This window comes from Canis aureus, chromosome 4 (assembly GCF_053574225.1).
Source record: "Canis aureus isolate CA01 chromosome 4, VMU_Caureus_v.1.0, whole genome shotgun sequence".
NCBI lineage: Eukaryota > Metazoa > Chordata > Mammalia > Carnivora > Canidae > Canis > Canis aureus.
In genome coordinates this window covers 17,159,155-17,178,628 of record NC_135614.1, presented here as the reverse complement: position 1 = coordinate 17,178,628, position 19,474 = coordinate 17,159,155, and the positions used below count along the sequence as shown (strand labels likewise).

General features: G+C 39.4%; 1 protein-coding gene across 1 annotated transcript in view; it reads right to left on the bottom strand.

Moving 5' to 3' along the window:
• Nucleotides 1-19,474, bottom strand: part of REEP3 (receptor accessory protein 3) — a 97,728-nt gene that overhangs the window by 25,102 nt on the left and 53,152 nt on the right. The window contains exon 3 of the mRNA XM_077894682.1: nt 2,121-2,197. Within this exon, the coding sequence (XP_077750808.1) occupies nt 2,121-2,197 (77 nt within the window). The remainder of the gene's footprint in view (nt 1-2,120; nt 2,198-19,474) is intronic.

Genomic DNA, 19,474 nt, shown 5'->3' with positions numbered 1-19,474 from the left:
ACCCCACGGACACATCTGCTCTTTCTCAGAACCCCCCAAACACTTCCCTTCCAATCTCATTTGGCCAGAACTGTGACACCAGGCAGACAGTCGTTCACTTGTAAGGGGAATGGAATTACCATTGTGTTAGGCTGGGAATGAGTGTTATCTCCCCCTTCCCTTTCCCGGTGACTCTGCAGTGCTCTCCCTGCAGGTGCACTTCCCTAGACAATGACTGTGGGTTCGGCCACGTGACTTGCTTTGGCCAACATCACGTGAGTCTGACATGTCACATGCAAGCAGAAACTTTAAATGCCCTTTGACTTTCTCACCCTAACACCTTCAACCTCTTGCTTTAAATTTTTGCTTTCTGCCATGAGAACAGCTGCTTCTTCAGTCTTGGTCCTGAAACGTGACACTGCCAAGCTGCAGCCAACCTTGTGCTCTTAAATAACTTGAGCAAGAAATAAATGTTTGTTTTTCTAACCCACTGTGGTGAAAGGGGTTGTTTGTTGCCACAGCAAAAGTGAACTAATATACCAGAGGGGACTAGCATCCTGTGGGCCAGGAATTAAGATTCATAATAATTGAGCAAATCTGGGCTCTCCTGATGAGGCAAGCAGGTACCGGGCAGTGAGGAATGACTGCTGTGTAGGCAACAAAGGGTCGTTGCCTCGGTGTGATTACAGAGGATTCTGGACTGTCACTGTTCAGGATAAATTTTTTCAACATCATTTGCTTTTTAATAATGTATATATGGTATATATGCAATCAGGAAAAAATGAGGTCTTTAAAAAGAGAACTTTGAAACATTAGGAGACCTAGCATGGTTTGAAATATGTTGTTCTACCACGTAAAACCAAACATGAAACTCTCTCCCCCAACTCTACACTAAACACTTCACAGGTAAATGAATGAGCTTTGGGACAGAGGAAAGACAGTTTATGTTTCAAATCAGAAGACAAAGATGGGTGCAGGCATACAGAAGTACATAAATAAGAGCAAGTTGTTAAGACCATTTAAGTCTGATGACTTTTTTTTTTTTTAAGATTTTTATTTATTTATTTGTGAGAGACAGAGAGGCAGAGACATAGGCAGAGGGAGAAGCAGGCTCCCTGTGGGGAGCCTGATGTGGGACTCCATCCCAGGACTCTGGGATCATGACCTGAGCCAAAGGCAGATGCTCAACCACTGAGCCACCCAGGGCCCCTCTATTTTTTCTAGCAATCCAATGTGACCTAATGTGTTGTGAGAGTATGATGAGAAGAGCAAAGCCAGAAAGACAGTTTAAGGAGAGAAGAGCAAATATTTGAAACAGATGCAGGAGGGCACAGAAGTAGCAAGTAAAGGGAATGGGGGAGGTTCAGACTGAGACCTCTATGAGCAGCTGGCTGATGTTCTGGGGGGCTGCATTTGGGAACCCAGGCAAAGCAGCAAAGAAGGGGTAATTTAGGCTGAAGGTTTCTGCAGCGAGGGCAGTTTAGGATACCGGCAAGGTATGAAGTTTAAAGATTTTAAAAGGAGGACTTCTCCAAGTAATGGTAAGGTTTAGGTGGAAACGCACTAGTGAAATATGGCACAAGGAGATTCAGGTTGTTCCATTTGGTATTACTTCTTGGTAAAATGTTAAATCCTTGAGGATATAAACATGCTTTAATTTTGTCTCAGCTATTTGGAACAGAGCAACCAAGGAGCTGGTGGTGAGTGGGCGTCCACGTGGATGCTGACGTCATCCGGTCTGAATGTTTGTAGTTGAGTTTTAAGGATGGGGAGGGAGAGCTACAACCAGATGCTGTGGGCTTCAAAGGGGGAGTCATTTAGGAAGTGATAAAGAAAAATAGCCTGAAGTCATCGAGTGGAAAATGGATAATGACAACCAAATTTTTCTATTCTAAGATACTGGGACCTGTGTGGGAGGTAGGCAGGGTGTGACACATGGGGAGAAGAAAGAGCTGCCTTTGTCTGAGGGGGGCCAGTAAAGAAAGGAATGTTCTTATGGGGAAACCAGATGAAGAAAATGAAACACTGGATAATTATGTAACTTGATCAAATTCACCTGGTTAGCAGCAAGAGCAGGATAAAAACTCAGGACACCTGATAAGGAGTCTATAGTCTGGCCCTTTCTCAGGGCGAGGACTTACCAAGCAACTGTTTGATCTGTTATTGTTTCGATCACAGTATAGAGAGCAAAAACAATCCAGTACATCATCCATCGGACCTGGAAATAATAAAAATATTTCTGAAATAACAGACTAAGATTATTTGCAACTCTGAATGATTATGTATATATTTTTATATACATATATAAAACACTACACATACAGTGTGTTGGATCAAATGCAGAAGGTGATGGTTTAATTCTCAACAGGTTTATGTCTCAGTTCCTCACATCACTACATCAATAGTCTTGGGATACAAGACGAGAATCAAAGAATAACAAATCTTTAGTCCTGACACAATATAGTCTAGGAATCTGAATCAAAGAATCAGAACAAGAGGATAGATTTTTCTTTTATTTTTTTATTTTATTTTCTTTTATTTTTTTTATTTATGATAGTCAGAGAGAGAGAGAGAGAGAGAGAGAGGCAGAGACACAAGCAGAGGGAGAAGCAGACTCCATGCACCGGGAGCCCGACGTGGGATTCGATCCAGGGTCTCCAGGATCGCACCCTGGGCCAAGGGCAGATGCTAAACCGCTGCGCCACCCAGGGATCCCTAGATTTTTCTTAACTGGAGGAAAGTTCTTTAAAAAGATCTTATTCTTAAAAAAAAAAAATCTTATTCTTATCTACATGCTTCTTTATGATGACAATTAGCTATTTATTATATAATAACAGCAAAATATGATATGACCATATTTAATCTTTATTAGTCTTTTAAATATTTCATTCCTTAATTCTCAATATATAGAAACTGTTCAGGAACCAAAGAAAGATCCTGGGTTTGTTATATCCATAAGTCTGGTCACCCAGTTTGAAAGTTGGTTAGTGTATTTTTTTTTTGAAGATTTTATCTATTTATTCACAAAAGACACACACACAGAGGCAGAGACATAAACAGAGGGAGAAGCAGCCTCCTCCAGGGAACCCGATGGGGGACTCGATCCCAGGACTCCAGGATCATGACCTGAGCCAAAGGCAGACGCTCAAACACTGAGCCACTCAGGTGCCCCAGTGTATTCTTTTCCCCTGAAGCTCCGTGTCCTCCTACTGACACCACAGTGGCCATTGCAGTAGAGTGAATGTTTATGTCCTCCTCCCTCCCTCTCAAATTTGTATGTTGAAATCCTAACCCCAAATGTGTATTAGGAGGTGAGGCCTTTGGGAGGTGATGAGGTGATGAAGGTGGAGCTTATAACTCATTAATGGAGTTAGTATTCTTCTCAAAGAGAGATCTCTCATCCCTTCCACCACATGGAACATGGTGAGAAAATGGCCGTCTACGAACCAAGAGGTGGGTCATACCAGACACCAGAGCTGCTTTGATCTTGGACTTCCAGCCTCCAAAACAGTGAGAAATAAATTTCTGTTGTTTATAAGCCACCTGGTCTATGGTACTTTTGTTACAGAAGTCTGAATGGACTGAGACAGTAGTACAGGACATTTTTACCTTGTGCCTGGAAATACAGCATCTCTAACCAATTCCTGAGACTCCAGTGTCCCTTTGTATCAATCCTTTTCATAGAATGCTGCCTGATTAATTTGTCTTGGACTCACTTTCCCAACTATATCTTTCTGTTTCACCTGAGTACACAGACTCTCTTATCACTCAAGAAGGTTGGATTTGCATTAAGGATAAACATCACTAATCTTCTCCTCAATATTATAATAATAGCTAATACATGAAACCATACCAACTATGTATGGGCTAGGGACTGTACTCAGTGCATCACATATATTAAATCATATATTCTCCACAACAATACTACGAGGCAGGAAACATAATTATTTCTACTATTGATAAGGAAACAGCAACACAGAGAGGTAAAATGACTTGCTCAAGGTCACAGCCAGAATTTGAATCCAGGCTGCCTGACTCTGGATTTGGTGCTATTAATCAATTATACTATGCAGAGAACAAATTTGTGAGGATTTGTTAAATGTGAGATCCAAGAATAACCACTACTTCCCTTGTTCTCATTTCAATGAGATGACAAAAAATTCAGGTCTCTATAAATAGCCAGAAAATTGACCTAACTATTTAGTTTTAATATAGAAGCTTGTTTGGGTATTCCATAGATAATAGAAACTATAATTCAAGTGGTTTTTATGGTTTTCTCTTTACATGGATAAATCAATTAAAAATACCCATAAATAATTTTTGAAGAAATGTATTATGAAATAGAAATAATACCAATTCACTCTAACTTATAGGCTCCTGAAAACTTAAAAAATTTGCCCAAAGCAAATAATAGGGCATATTATCTACATTTGAAATACAAGGCAATTGATATACAATGATTATCTCAAATTAAAAAAGAACAAAACAGCCCAAATGTAGTCTTTAGTTTTCTACTTTTCATGAGTTCTCTTAAATTGCTCACTGCTGCCAATTCCAAACTTTTGTCCAAATATGGGGATTTTCTTCCAGGGCTAACATCCTATGTATATTTTCTCCCACCCCTCCCTTTTTGAAGGAAAGTGATACTCTTCCATGAGTTGATTCACCCGGGCCCTTCCAGAGCCAAACCCTAACTCAGCATTTTTACCTCTCACTGTATTCAGGGGGTTAGCTTTTACCCTGATTGACTAAAAGCCTCTCCCAAAAAAGAAATGAAGAAAAGGCTGCAAACAGAATAATGAGCTTTTCCACAGCTTGGAGGCATCTTAGAGGTGATCACACTTTTGAAAACCATACAATCCCTTACTGAGAAAAACTGTGAAACAATCACAAGGGAAAGTGCTCCCACTGGGTTTCCCATTCCACCCACAGTGGGATTCTGGAGGAGACTCTAAGAAACCCAAGTGCTCCCTGGGCAGCGTTTGAAAACAAATAATACACTAAACTCCTACTTTCCCAAGGGCCAAAATAAATAAGGAACATAAGGCCAGTGAGCTAAGAAATGGCAGGAGGAGGCACAGTCTGTCTAAAGCCAACGAGGCAGCTTCTCTATGAACACACCCGTCCTGTCAAGTCCCCTGTCCCTCTCCTGATACTCAACACAGGGATCTGAGTGTCGACTGTCATCTTTCCCAGGAAAGCAGGGGCTTAAACTGTCTGTTTCACAGAAAGTTCAGGAAACTTTCAAGAAAGGTAAAATAATTTAAGTCAGTGCTTGCTACTTTTCATTATTTCACTATTTCCCACCACTATTATGGCTGTGAGTTCCCAAAGGGATGACAGCTCCACAAGGAGTCATAATTTACTGGTGAAAAGAGCGGAGGGGAGGTGGTACATATGTGGTGACTGGTGATACTCCCTGAATGACTCGTTCTCCAGTGAATGAAAGCGACTACACATCCCATAGATGTCAAGAGCAACTTTTGCTTCTGTAATGTGCTTTTCTTTCCTTTCTTTCTTTCTTTCTTTCTTTCTTTCTTTCTTTCTTTCTTTCTTTCTTTCTTTTTTTTTTTTTAAGATTTTATTTATTTATTCATGACAGAGAGGCAGAGACACAGGCAGGAGAAGCAGGCTCCACACAAAGAGCCCGATGAGGGACTTGATCCTGGGACCCTGGGATCACACCCTGAGCCGAAGGCAGTTGCTCAACCACTGAGCCACTCAGGTGTCCTGCTTATTCGCTTTCCAAATGCAGTTATTAAATTAATTTTAAAGCCCAAAGAATAAAAGTATTTTATAGTATGTAATATTTACTTCTTTAAAAACCCCTATATATTTATTTATTTAGGTTGTGAGAAAATTTAGTAATGTCAAAAATTTAAAAAGGAGAAAAAAAAGAAACAGAAGAAGGCTTTGACATTTTAGTTAAAACACAACGAACTATTATTCAATTACGAGGGTATTCCTGGACATTTTCCTCGAGTATTGACAACAATTTTATATAAGCAAAACTCCATGCTATATGAATTTGTCTTTAATGAATAAATTCCTTGATAATCTCTTAAGATTTTTGTTTGTTCTTATCAGAAATAGGAACATTAAATTATAATAGGCAGGCAGTAATAATTAAATGAATGTAATGAGTGTGTGCCATTCGTGGGAGCAACCACAAAGAGTGTTAACCTTGAAAAGATATTGCTTTCTTTTTTCTATTAATGGATTAGGTTGGGATTTTATACCAAATGATTACTCAGCAAAGCTTTTATTAAAACTATACCTCAAGGCTACACAGCCTAATGTTTAAGGTTTTGCTCCAAGGAGATAACAAGAAGTCAAGGTCAAAAAGGGGGAAAAAAAGTCACAAAATTATAATTAAACATATGAAGATTATAGATAAAATATTCTTTAGATCAACAGAAAATATCAGTAAACAAAATGCAAAAATAAAACTGAAAATTGGTAGAAAAACAATCACACTGATAATCTTGTGAATATATATAACCATATATTATCACTCTTAAAATGTTATACAAATATAAGTTAGTAATTAACTGGTAACCTTAATAAATTACAACCACCTTCTAAGTTGCTGGGGAAAGTTACTGGTATCACTATTCTTTGTTAAAAATTTACGTTCTTGGGAAAGTGGAAACAAATAGTATAGTATCTTTTTAGTTCAGAAACAATTGGCAGAGTCAGCAAACCATTGTCTAGATATCTCCTGGAGAACAGGAAGTAATAAGAAAGCTGTATCCAACTTTTTCTTAAAAGGCTCTTTGGTCCCAGGGAACTGAATTATCCAAAGTGAAGCTTACACCTATAAGCACTAAGATGGTTACACCTACTTTTGATAAATCTTTTATATCAAACATAATTTAGACAATTCTTAAGGATTCAGGTGGCATCATTACATCTGACATGCACTGATACAAGTGTAGCAAACCCTACTTACTTTATGTTATGAGAATAGAAACATGAATCTGATAGCTTCTGTCCTCAAAGATATAACATTTTACTGGGGAAAAAAATGAGTAAAAAGCTGTGACTTAAAAAAAGTGTTCTGCTGTTTTTACTACATTACATGTCCTAGCTTCCACTGTGAGTCAAGAACACAAGAATCTGAGGAAAGCTTACTAAAAGGACTATTTATAAAGTTGTGGGCAAGGTTCAGGAAGCTCAATAAAAGGATACTGGTGCACCCTGGAGCTAGCAACAGTAGGAGCTTGCATTACCCCTAGATGTGAAGGAAGGAGGGAGGGCAGGGCAAAGTTTCCTGGAATCCGGAGAGGGCAGCAGCAGGGGAGAGCTGTAGCCTCAGGCAGACAGTCTAGTCAACCCGTGGTGGCAGAGGAGGAAGGGAAGATGCTGGGAGGACAATACTCTGATCTCATGCTCATCCTACCTTCTGATCTTCTGCAGAAGCCTCTCACGGGCCAAACCCAAGGGAAGCCAGAAGCGATGCAGTCTGTGTGAATCAGACTCCTGGGCCATAAGCAAGGTGGAGAAATCCCACTGGAAGGGTGAATGACAAGTCCCAACACCACCTAGCCTGCCACGTCTCTGATTTGCTCAGAAAGGAAGCCTTTTCTCACCACTTCCACAGATACTTCCCCAGCCCAGATGACCACCATCTCCCATCTGCCTTATTCCGACAGCATCCTAACTGGTCACTCTGCTTTTTTGGGTCTATTCTGCATAGGGCAGCCAAAGTCTCTCCTTAAAACAGAAGCCAAATCATGTCATTCCTCTGCTCAAACCCCTCTCATGGCTCCCATCAGAGTTCTTACTAGGGCCTAGAAGACCCTCTGGATCTGGAACCTACTACCTCTCTGGCCTCATCTGCTCCTCCTTGGTGCCTCGTTCTGCTCCAGTCACATTGGCCCTTTTACTGTCCCTTGTATATGCATATATGCTCCTGCCTCAGGGCCTCAGTACATGAATTTTTTTTTTTTTTTTTGGTCTGTCCCTACTAGAATGCAAACTCTAAGAAGGCAAAGACTTTTATGTGGTTTGCTGCTGAATTCCCTGTGCTTGGCTAAGATAGAGCTCTATAAATACATATTGATGAATTGCTGAATGAATATGAGCTGTGCACACCTCAGTGTGCTTCCTTCTGTAAGGATTGCAAGAAGCTAGACACTTGATACGAGATACAGCAGGAGGAGTGAGCATAAACTAGCCTTTCAGGGGATCTGGTTTTAAAGGAAAAAAAAAAAAAAGAGGGGGAATAAAAAAAATAGCATGAAGCAAAAATAAACCACGTTTACATTCTCAAGGACTAAAAATTTTACTAGCAAGATAAGAAGATTCAAATGAAGAGAAAGAAGAGATACTTAATGGAACAAGATCCCACACAAGAAAGGCAAGAATTAGATTAGGAAGAAGAGTGGGCTCAAGAAAGCAAAGAAAGAGATGCATGCTCTTCTGGGATGAAATGAAAGAAAAGACTGGCTGTGTTGGGAAGAGGACCAGAGCCAGGGACCTCTATCTGTACCCTAGAGGAGCAGGGAGGGCATCCTTTCAGGGTGGGTACGAGTGGGAAGGAGGGTGGATTTGAGCACAGTAGTGAAGGTTTAGACAAGCTGTTCATCTGGATGGAAAAGGAGCAGCCCAGGGTAGAGAGATTACAGATTATGTGATGAAGGATGGCCTCATCTGTTCTGAAGGCTAGACTTACGAGGCTGCCAGGGGGTAGGTCGAGGACAGTGAAGCAAAAGAGAAATGGGAGGTGACAGCTTGCTATCTGCGAGGAGGCCTAACAGCAGAATTGTGGCTGTGAAGTGGCTCAGCCAGGGCTGGTGCCTCTCAGCCCCCCTTTGCAGGCAGGTGGGACCATGCATCCAGTTCTCCCCAGCAGGACGTGAGCTTAGGCTTTGGAGAAGTGGGTGTATCTTCCCCAGGCTCTTCCCTCTGCCTGTGGCCTGGGAGCACAAGGAGTAGGACAACCTTAGAAGCCATGTGTTGAAGATGGGTAGAGCCCATTCTTGAAGGATGGCATGAGAATTTGTTGCCAAAATGAACACCTAATCTGGACTGTTATATGAGAGAGAAATACATTTCTATATTCCTTCAGCAGTTGCATTTTTGCTACATACTATAATTATAGTACTTAGCCTACCCTAACATGAAAGGTCACACTCTAATCTCCACAGAGATTGAGAAAGCAAAGCTGTAGTGGCAAAGGTTCCAGGATGAGGAAAGTATCAGTGTCAGTGCCATTGGCTGCCCTGTGTGGTATGGTTAATGCCCTGGTTGGTGGTGATGGTAAACCCACCACAGGGATCTGAAAATGGAGAAGAGGACTACCATGGTAAGAAATTCTGGTGGAGACACCTGAGGGCTCTCAGAAGGATTTGGAGGACAGGAAGGATCGATGTTCTCAGATCGCAGACTGGGCAGGGCCAGAGAAATACTACTTGAAATTATTTTTCTGATCCCTTGGCAAATATGGTTCTATCCATGTGAATTTGTTCATTATCATCTGCACTGTTGATCTGTATGGCTTCAGTGGCAATCTGCTTCTATTTTCAATAGGCCAATAAATCAGATAAATAGGCTGGTTAGAATATATATAAAGCTTAAAGTGGGTATCCTCTGAGTGAGAGACCAGGATATCCAAAGCATAAAGTACATAGAAGTCAGTGGAATACTGCTTGAAAAACGTTAGATGCTCATTTTGCAGTGTTTTGTTTCCCAGGCATCTATATGATGCCTACTATAGTACCAGGAACAAAAGAGATGCTCAAATAACTTATTAAAAGAATAAACAAAAGAATAGGCTAACTTATACACAAGACTGGAATTTCCATTCTTCTTGATTATTTGGTCATAAACCTTTTTTGAAAGTGGTCACAATGAAATGGCAGTCATACTTAAATCTTGGAACACTTTATGTACTCTATTTTTTGTGACTAGAGAAATGTGGTGAATATTTTAATGTAAAATACAATATTTATAAGTAAAAGATTCCTCAAATGGAATCTTAAAATCATTTAAATATCAAAAGGAATTTATATCCCCAAGAAAATATACTCTTATAATTAGGCAAGTTCTTTTGGAGATTATGGAATCATCTGTGATATAAAATCATAGTATCTAAAATTATATTCTAGTTTATATAGTACATGGATCAGATTAGCTTATTTAACAAGCCAGCACTTGCTTTATTATTACTCAAAATCCATAAGGCTTTTACAAAGCCTTAGCATTTCAGAAACCCAGACAGTCATGTGATGATGTTCTTAGCTTTACTCTCTCAAAGGAATTAGAGGATATTTTAAGCTTGAGTGAATACTGTAAAATGAATATACCCATAGGCTAAATTTACTATCAAAAGACCATGCTCCATTTAATAGGTATGCATTTACCTACTCTTGATGCCAAAGAAAAGTAGGCCTCATTTCATGATCTTTTAAGATTTTTTAAGAAAATAAGTTCTTACGATTTACATCCTTACACAATGATATTGATTGAAATCCCCAAACAAATAAGGCAAACAAAAAGTGAACAGTAACTGTAAAACAATCCTTATGATTTCCATCACAGAACTTGATGCAATGCATGAGCCCCAAAATATGGGGGAATATCATGTTTGGTGGAAGAAGGCATGTTGCTATAGATTTATAAGTCATGGTAATAGCAGTAATGGCATATTAATTAAAAAATACTGGGGTGTCTGGATGTCTCAGTTGAGTGTCAGGCTCTTGATCTCAGCTCAGGTCTTGATGTCAGGGTCATGAGTTGAAGCCCCAGTTGTGTGGAGCCCAACTGGATATGGAGCCCATTAAAAGAAAAAAAAAATTTTTTTTCTTAAATTATATCTTTATATAACTTATTCTCTCTATGGTAGGACCAGTGTGATATTATAACAACAGTGATATTACCAATAATACATGTTAAATGATATAAGTGTATAATTACACTTGCATGATGAAGAAAAATTATGTGATATATTAATTTGATAAATATTACTCAGGGCCTTTAATAAACAAAGCCCTTGGATATGAAATAGGCATAAACTCTGATGTTAAGGTGTTCCTACTGCCAAGAAGCTTTCATGGGAGGGATTAGCAAAAGAAGACATAAAAGGATAAGAATTAGTGATTAGCAGCATAATGTTTGCTCCATTATGTAACTAATATTTTATTATATATTATTTATTTGTCTTGTACAAATAAAATTTCTTCACTTCCAAAGGAAAGCCTTCCCTAACTCCTTACCCTCTGAAGGTCATATATAATCTTTGTGCACCTACTCTTTCTTTGTAGAATATCTGAGCAATGATTCGTATAACATCTACCCCAGCCGTTTAGACAGGGACAGAAACCATTGTGTTCACCATCATGTTGCCAGCCCCTAGCACCTTGTTCCTGGTAAAGCAAGCACAGAGGAAGGCTTTTACTTAATAGTTTCATAAGTCTGGGGGCGCCTGGGTGGCTCAGTTGTTAAGCGCTGGTCATGATCCCAGGGTCCTGGGATCAAGCCCCACATCAGGCTCCCTGCTCAGTGGGGAACCTGCTTCTACCTCTCCCCTCACTCATGTATGTGTGTGTGTGTGTGTGTGTGTGTGTGTGTGCGCGTGTGCCCACGCCCACATGAGCTCACATGCACTCTCTTTCTCTCAAATAAATGAAATCTTTATTTAGTTTCTTAATTCTAAGGTCTGGATTGATGCAAGACTCAAACAAGTAACTCTGGATTGCACAAACAGCAGTTTGTAACATATAGTCTATTTTGTCAAAGTTGTTCTCAGAGTTATCAGAGATTAAACAATTTCACAACATTTAACTTCAGATTCTTTGAATCAGAAAGCAATGAATGCTAGGCTTTAAGAAAAAAATGAAAAATTACATATGCCTAATGATTTCAATTATAACCACACTAAGTAAATCCAGATCATAAAATACTAAAATATGCCTTGCAGGGGAAAAAAAAAATCTTTGCTGAGTCTGAAAAGAAAAAAACACTGCTGAATTACAGACCACCCAAAAAGAATGTTATTTTCTGACCATTATTATTCACTCAAGTCAATTCACCCAAAACATTCATTCTACACCACATTTCAGAGACAACAGGGAGACCTTCTAATATAGAATGCTTTAGAAATAGCATAGAGTTGAAAAGATTTCTCCTGTTTCATTAACATTATGCAATAATTTGGTTACTTCATAATGATTTTTCCCCACTAAAACAAAAAGGAACAAAATGTGAGAAATCAATACAAAAACTCCCTCTTTTATCCAACCCAGATGGCTCAGTTATGGGATTTTTCCCACAGCTGTGCCAAGTTAGAAGCATGCTTGAAAATAAGCTAGTTGAAGTTCAATCCAAAGTGAACAGAAACCATGGATGAAAAGAGTTCTTTTTTTAAAAAAGGGGCATGTGTTTGGGGTGATTACATGAAACTAGAAATGACTTGGGCTTCCTTGACTTTGGTGTACTTCGTCCCTCACTGCCCTATTTAAGGCTATCTTAACTGTGTACAGCTCCCCGAATTCAGGGGTCTGGGGGTTTTACTTTCAGATGATGAAGCTGCTGCCACACGGTTTACCTGCAGATCCCACGCCTCACTCCCTAAGACCTCACGGCTTAGTCTGCAGGTCTCAAGGACTTAACTAGAAATAGAAGCCCATCACCCTACTCCCTCCGGTCCCTCAGTAATTGTGAATCACAGAAGCCCGTGCATCTCATACCAAACCTCAGCAGTTTGAGGAACTTGAGAGAAGCCAAAAGTGCAAAAATGTTTAAAAAGTAGGTGGTAATTAATTTAAAAGGAGTGCTGGAAAGACGATGTGAAAAGCAGGATCTGCTGATGGGAATTGTTCCCGGAAGCAGAATTTAGAAAGGAATGAACTCTCATTCCAAAATAATTCTCTCCATCTACACTGGCTGAGAATTCAGAGTTTGTTTTTTTATACTGTTTAAAGTACTATTGATTTATTTGGGATAATAAATATTTGTGAGAAAGACAGTTCCCTTATAACAGAACCACAAAGAATTTCTTGGGAAGAGCAGAGGGCAAGGGTGAGGGAGAGAATTTCAAGCATACTCCTCAGAGTGCAGGGCCAGGTGTGGGGCTCCATCCCATGACCCTGAGATCATGATCTGATCCAGGAGTCGGATCCTCAACCGACTGAGTTACTCAGATGCCTCCGAAATATGCTACTTTTAACACTAAGTTGTCACTCTACCTAAAAATAAAAAAATAAGTATGTGTCACTCTACCTTCTTCTTTTCCTAAGCGTTCCCCAAGTCTTGGCTCATCATGTTTCTCACATGAAGTATTCTGAGGACTGGCACTATTTCTTAGGGACTTAGGTACCCCCATTCCATCTCTTTTCACATAGACAATTCCATCTTGGTTTCCACAAGTGAATTAACCTTGCTACTAGGTGATATGCTCCTTTGTCTAGGTGACAGGCCAGACTGACACAGAATATGAAAAATTTCATTCTTTAGGTAAGATATACTCTTTTATATACAACAATAGTATTATATTCTGGGCTCAACAGCACACTTTAAATGTCCAATAGTCATTCAAACAGTAAGAACCAGCCTTTATGCTACATGGGATAACATGCTATTCTTGAGAAGCAAAGACTGGTAGGAAAAAACTGCAGAAAGAATAAATTCTGTCATGACTGAAAATGAACCTGGGATATCAAATTACTTTCTTCTTCTTCTTTTTTTTTTTTTCCAAATTACTTTCTTTCAAAAGCATGTGCAATCAATCTCACCTGGAGAGCTGAGGTTCACATTTGGGTGAGTGGACAGAGACAAGTAATGGGTCACAGGATTGTTGGGGGAAGGAAGGGCTGGTTGAGTACCAGGGTGCAGGACAGCATGAGGTCCTGGGTAAACACAGCCAAAGGAACAAAGAGGCTGGAGTGAAGTGAAGAAAGGTGGATGATTCTACAGGGAAACTTCCCTGAGGCAGAAAATTTTGTGTATGACCAGCTCTACAACACAGAAACTAGGAGAAAGTCTAACTCAATATCCTTACCCCTATAATTATATTGCATGGTTCATTTTGTGAAAGTATTATTTTTCTACATTATGTTCCAAGTTGTTAATTAGTCCATTCACATACAGATGTTTCTAAAACAATTTGCTATTTGGTGTCCATCTGCATACATAAACTTATATTAAAAAAGTACAATGTGGTAAAAACTATTCATTTTTCACAATAAGATACCTTTCAATTATTTTCACCTTGGCTGTAGATAAAAATTACTTGGGGATTAAAAAGACATATTTAGGGGCACCTGGGTGGCTCAGTTGGTTAAGTATCTGACTCCTGGTTTCAGCTCAGGTCATGACGATTGGGACCTACACTGGGCTTTGTGCTCAGTGGGGAATCGGCTTGAGAGTCTGTCCCTTAATCCCTATCCCCACTCCTGAACTTTCTCTCTCAAGTAAATAAATAAATCTTAGAAAAAACCCTCATCTTTAGATGTTTAGGTCCCATCATCACCATGTGTAGAGAGAGGGCAGATACAAGTTTAAAAGAGAAGAAGCTCTATGAGTGTTTCTGATGTGTAACCAGAGTTGAGAATGTGCCCAAATTTCTTGCTACTTTAACTGTGGTCTACAGACCTGTGGCGTTGGGATCACCTGGAAGCCTGATGGAAAGCAGAATTTCAAGTCCAGGCCAGACCTACTAAATCAGACTCTATATTTCAACAAGACCCCAGGGTGAGTCCTACACACCCTGAAGTTTGAGAAGCACTGCAGCAGGATGTTCTGACAATGGCACCCTAGAGGAAGGTGGGTATCATGCATGAAGAGAATGTAAGAAGAGCCTTGGGTTTGTAGAAAAGACGAACTCAGTTTTGTGTGATAACTTATTAAATGTGAAGAGTTAGGGGATCCCTGGGTGGCGCAGCAGTTTGGCGCCTGCCTTTGGCCCAGGGCGCGATCCTGGAGACCCGGAATCGAATCCCACGTCGGGCTCCCGGTGCATGGAGCCTGCTTCTCCCTCTGCCTATGTCTCTGCCTCTCTCTCTCTCTCTCTGTGTGACTATCATAAATAAATAAATAAAAAAAATGTGAAGAGTTAAAATGTACCCTTATTTTCATAACACTGTTTGGACACATCATCATCCAAAAAAAAAAAAAAAAAGTTCAAAAAAGTGAAGAAGCTGGGCCTTTAGCTCACCTCTCAGAGGCACTATTCATAAAGCTTTCTGCAAACTGCCCAGGAAGAGCAACTTATAGCCTCTTCTACCTCAAAGAGGTTCCATGAGAAACATCCTTGTTGTCTACCCATCCCCAGAGCCTAGAGTTATCTGGACACTGACCACTTGGTAGACCCCTCTTTTCCCAAGGAGGAAGTGCCCTTAGACTTTCTTCCCTAAGAGCACATCTAAGTCTTCCTCTTACAGAGAAAAGGTAAGAATGTTATCTTAGTAGGCTGAAATTATGTTCAAACATTCATGTGAATGGCAGAAACTTCTCCAGGTGGCTCCAATAATTTATTTTGACAATCATCTTAAGGGTAGAACATCATGGGGTGCCTGGGTGGCTCAGTCATTTGAGTGTCTTTTTTTTTAAAAAAGATTTTATTTATTTGACTGAGAGAGAGAGTGAGTGAGCACATGACAAGCACAGGGAGCAGCAGAGGGAGAGGGAGGAGCAGGCTCTCCACTGAGCAGGGAGCATGATATAGGGCTTGATCTCAGGATCATGGGATTATGACCTGAGCTGAAGGCAGGATGCTTAACTGATTGGGCCACCCAGGTACCCAAGTGTCCAACTCTTGATCTCAGCTCAGGTCTTGATCTCAGGGTCATGAGTCATGGGTTCAAGCCCTACACTGGGTTCCATGCTAGGCATGGAGCCTATTTAGAATAATAATTATAAAAAGATATAATAAAACTGAAGTGCTAGATCTTCATTTAAAAGATGCCTTTTAGCAACCTTTGAAAATTAATATAATATTTTAAAATAAAACTATTCAACTCCATCTACTTTTCTTTTTTATTTTTTTTTAAAGATTTTATTTATTTATTCATAGAGTCAGAGAGAGAGAGGCAGAGACACAGGCAGAGGGAGAAGCAGGCATCATACAGAGAGGTTGATGTGGGACTTGATCCAGGGTCTCCAGAATCACGCCCTGGATTGCAGGCGGCACTAAACCGCTGCCCCACCGGGGCTGCCCTCCATCTACTTTTCTGACTTTTCAAGACCTTTTGAAGATTTTCCCCCCTCACTTTACCTACAGAATTTGGAGCTGTGGCTTAAAAAAAAAAAGGAATCAGTCTATATTTAATCTTACCAGATTAGCTATCGCCAAGACACACCTATCAGAATGACTAATATCAACAACACAAGAAACAACAGGTGTTGGAAGGATGTGGAGAAAGAGGAACCCTCATGCACTGTTGATAGAAATGCAAACTGGTACAGCCACTCTGGAAAACAGTATGGAGGCTCCTCAAAAAGTTAAAATAGAACTACCCTATGATTCAGCACTTGCAATTGCACTACTAGGTATTTACCCAAAGAATACAAAAACGCTAACTCCAAGAGATCATGCACCCCAATGTTTATAGAGGTATTATCTACGATAGCCAAATTCTGGAAACAGTCCAAATGTTTACCAATTGACGTATAGATAAATGAGTAGTGGTATACATATACAAAGGAATATTACTCAGCCATCAAAATGAGTAACATCTTGCCATTTGCAATGACATAGATACAGCTAGAGGGTATTATATTAAGCAAAATTAGTCAAAGACAAATACCATATGATTTCATTCATATGTAGAATTTAAGAAAGAAAACAAATGAGCAAAGGGGGAAAAAGGAGAGAGGCAAACCTCTTTGAAACTGACTCTGAACTATAGAGAACAAATTGGCGGTTACTAGAGGGGAGGTAGGTGGGGGATGGGGGAAATGGGTGATGGGGATTAAAGAGTGCACTTGTGATGAGCACTGGGTGTTGTATGGAAGTGTTGAATCACTATATTGTACACCTGAAACTAATATTACATTGCATGTTAACTGGGATTTAAATAAAAACTTAAAAAGATGCCTTTGTAATACAATAATTTAAAATAAAACCAATCAACTCAATCTATTTCTGTGACTTTTCAAGACCTCTTGAAGATTGTTTTTGCATTTTACCTATAGAGTTTGGATCTGTGGTTTAAAGAAAAATTCAGTCTATATTCTGATAGCCAAGAGATAGACAAAATTTCATATTTGTATAATTCAATATAGTTTAATTTTTTGTAATTTTTCAAAAGAATTTCCTTTTTCTACACTTTTATTTCTAAAGTAACATCTCTCATGAATTTTTATTTTCATTTATTAGTTTTTAAAGATTTATTTGTTTGAGAGAGAGACAGAGACAGAGACAGAAAGTGAGCTATTTCCCCACAGCGAAGATGGTGGCGGTCAAGTGTTTTGGATGCTGTAGCCTCTTTGATTTTCAGCTGTTCCATCACTGGGGACTGGGATGGAGGTGGCTAGGCCTCCCTCCAATTTACTACTTAACATTTCCTTTAATGGAAACAACCATTTCTGTCTCTGCTTTTAAAAATCTATTTCCATTGGCACTACAGTTGGTAAAATTCTTCTTAGATATTAGCAAAAGCCCAAGTTAGCCTATTAGGTTTAAATGTTACTGTGAGAATTTTTATTTTTGTGTATGTTTTCCAAAGCATTTGCATTGGAAGCTAGAAAAGGACAAGATAGCTGTGTTTGGCTCACTATATCTTGGTGTGAAAACTGTAGGAATGGTTTTGTTGACTTCATAAAGGTCAAGGGGTATTGTAATTCAAGTTCTAACTTTTTAATTTTTTTTAAAGATAGATTTATTTATTTATTTATTTATTTATTTATTTATTTATTTATTTATTTATGATAGACACAGGGAGAAAGAGAGAGAGAGGCAGAGACACAGGCAGAGGGAGAAGCAGGCTCCATGCCGGGAGCCTGATTCGGGACTCGATCCCGGGACTCCACGATTGCGCCCTGGGCCAAAGGCAGGTGCCAAACTGCCGAGCCACCCAGGGATCCCCCAGTTCTAACTTTTTAAAAAAAGATTTATTTATTCATGAGAGACACAGACAGGCAGAGGAAGAAGAAGGCTCAAGGGGGGCCCAATGTGTGACTCGATCGCGGGACTCCAGGATGATGCCCTGAGCTGAAGGCAGACACTCAACTGCTGAGCTACCCAGGAATCCCTCATGTTGTAAAATTTTAGAAGAAACTGTGCTAGACATTCAAATAACACCCCCTCCCCTAATTATATCACCTTATTTAAATTTAACACTTGTTTCCTAAAGTGGATTCATTGTAATGGTCATGAGATGATCATGAAGAAATTGTTTTTAGAAAACATAAGGAGTATAAGTCATTTAATTATAACAGCATCAATTACTTCTGCAGTGAAATTATATCCTTTTATGTATTATATACATATGAAGTAAACTTAGCACATCAAAAATTAGGTTTATAAAAGAATATTCATCACTTACTTCACTTAAAGCAAATGTAGGTAGATTTATTTCATTAAAAGATAATAAAAAAAAAAAAAAGATAATGAACTGTCCCAAGTGATTTTATCTAACTGTCCTAAGTGATAATTGTGATTTTGACTTATCAAAACTTGATTTACAAACCAAATAACTCAAGACAAGATAGATACACATGTATTCACTATATGTCAGTTAAAATGAACTTCTAAAATAATTGTCAAATCTAAAAAATGGTATCTAATACTACTTTAAAACTATCTTCTGGGATACCTGAGTGGCTCAGCAGTTGAGCATCTGCCTTTGGCTCAGGGTGGATCCCTGGATCCAGGACTGAGTTCCACACATCGGGCTCCCTGCATGGAGCCTGCTTTTCCCTCTGCTTGTGTCTTTGCCTCTCTCTCTCTCTCTCTCTCTGGTCTCTCATGAATAAATAAATAAAATCTTAAAAAAAAAAAAGCTATCTTCTATGAGATTTTAAAAACCAATGTTAATGGTAAAATCAGTCTTATTTAATAGCACAGTATATTTCAACCAGAAGTATTCCACTCACAAAGTCGATCTGGGAATCTGGGTAAAAGATGATAAACTGAATATACACATTTAATTGTATCCTTAACCACAAATCTGATTAAAACAACAATAAAAGTGATTTTTAAAAAAGATATTAAGTCCGGAAGAATGTAGAAGAGAAGACAGCCTCGAAATTTTTGGAGGTAGGAAGGAAGTGGATGAGCAGCAAGTGACTTAGGAGGCCTGATAGTTATTAAGCTGACAGTGGGAGAAACTGAGAAGCAATCCCAAGCTGACACTACAGGGCTCCTGAAAAGCTCAAGAACTGGTGACACAATTCTTGGCCACTAGGGCAAAAGACAGGTAGAATGGAGGTAGGTCTGCCTAAGGAGCAGGCAGGTGCCCAGATGCCCTCCCACTTAGTGGTCTGGCCATTCACCTCCTTCCTCCCAGAAGAACCCTGTGGCTGACTCTCTGCAAAGAGTGAGTCAGAGGTG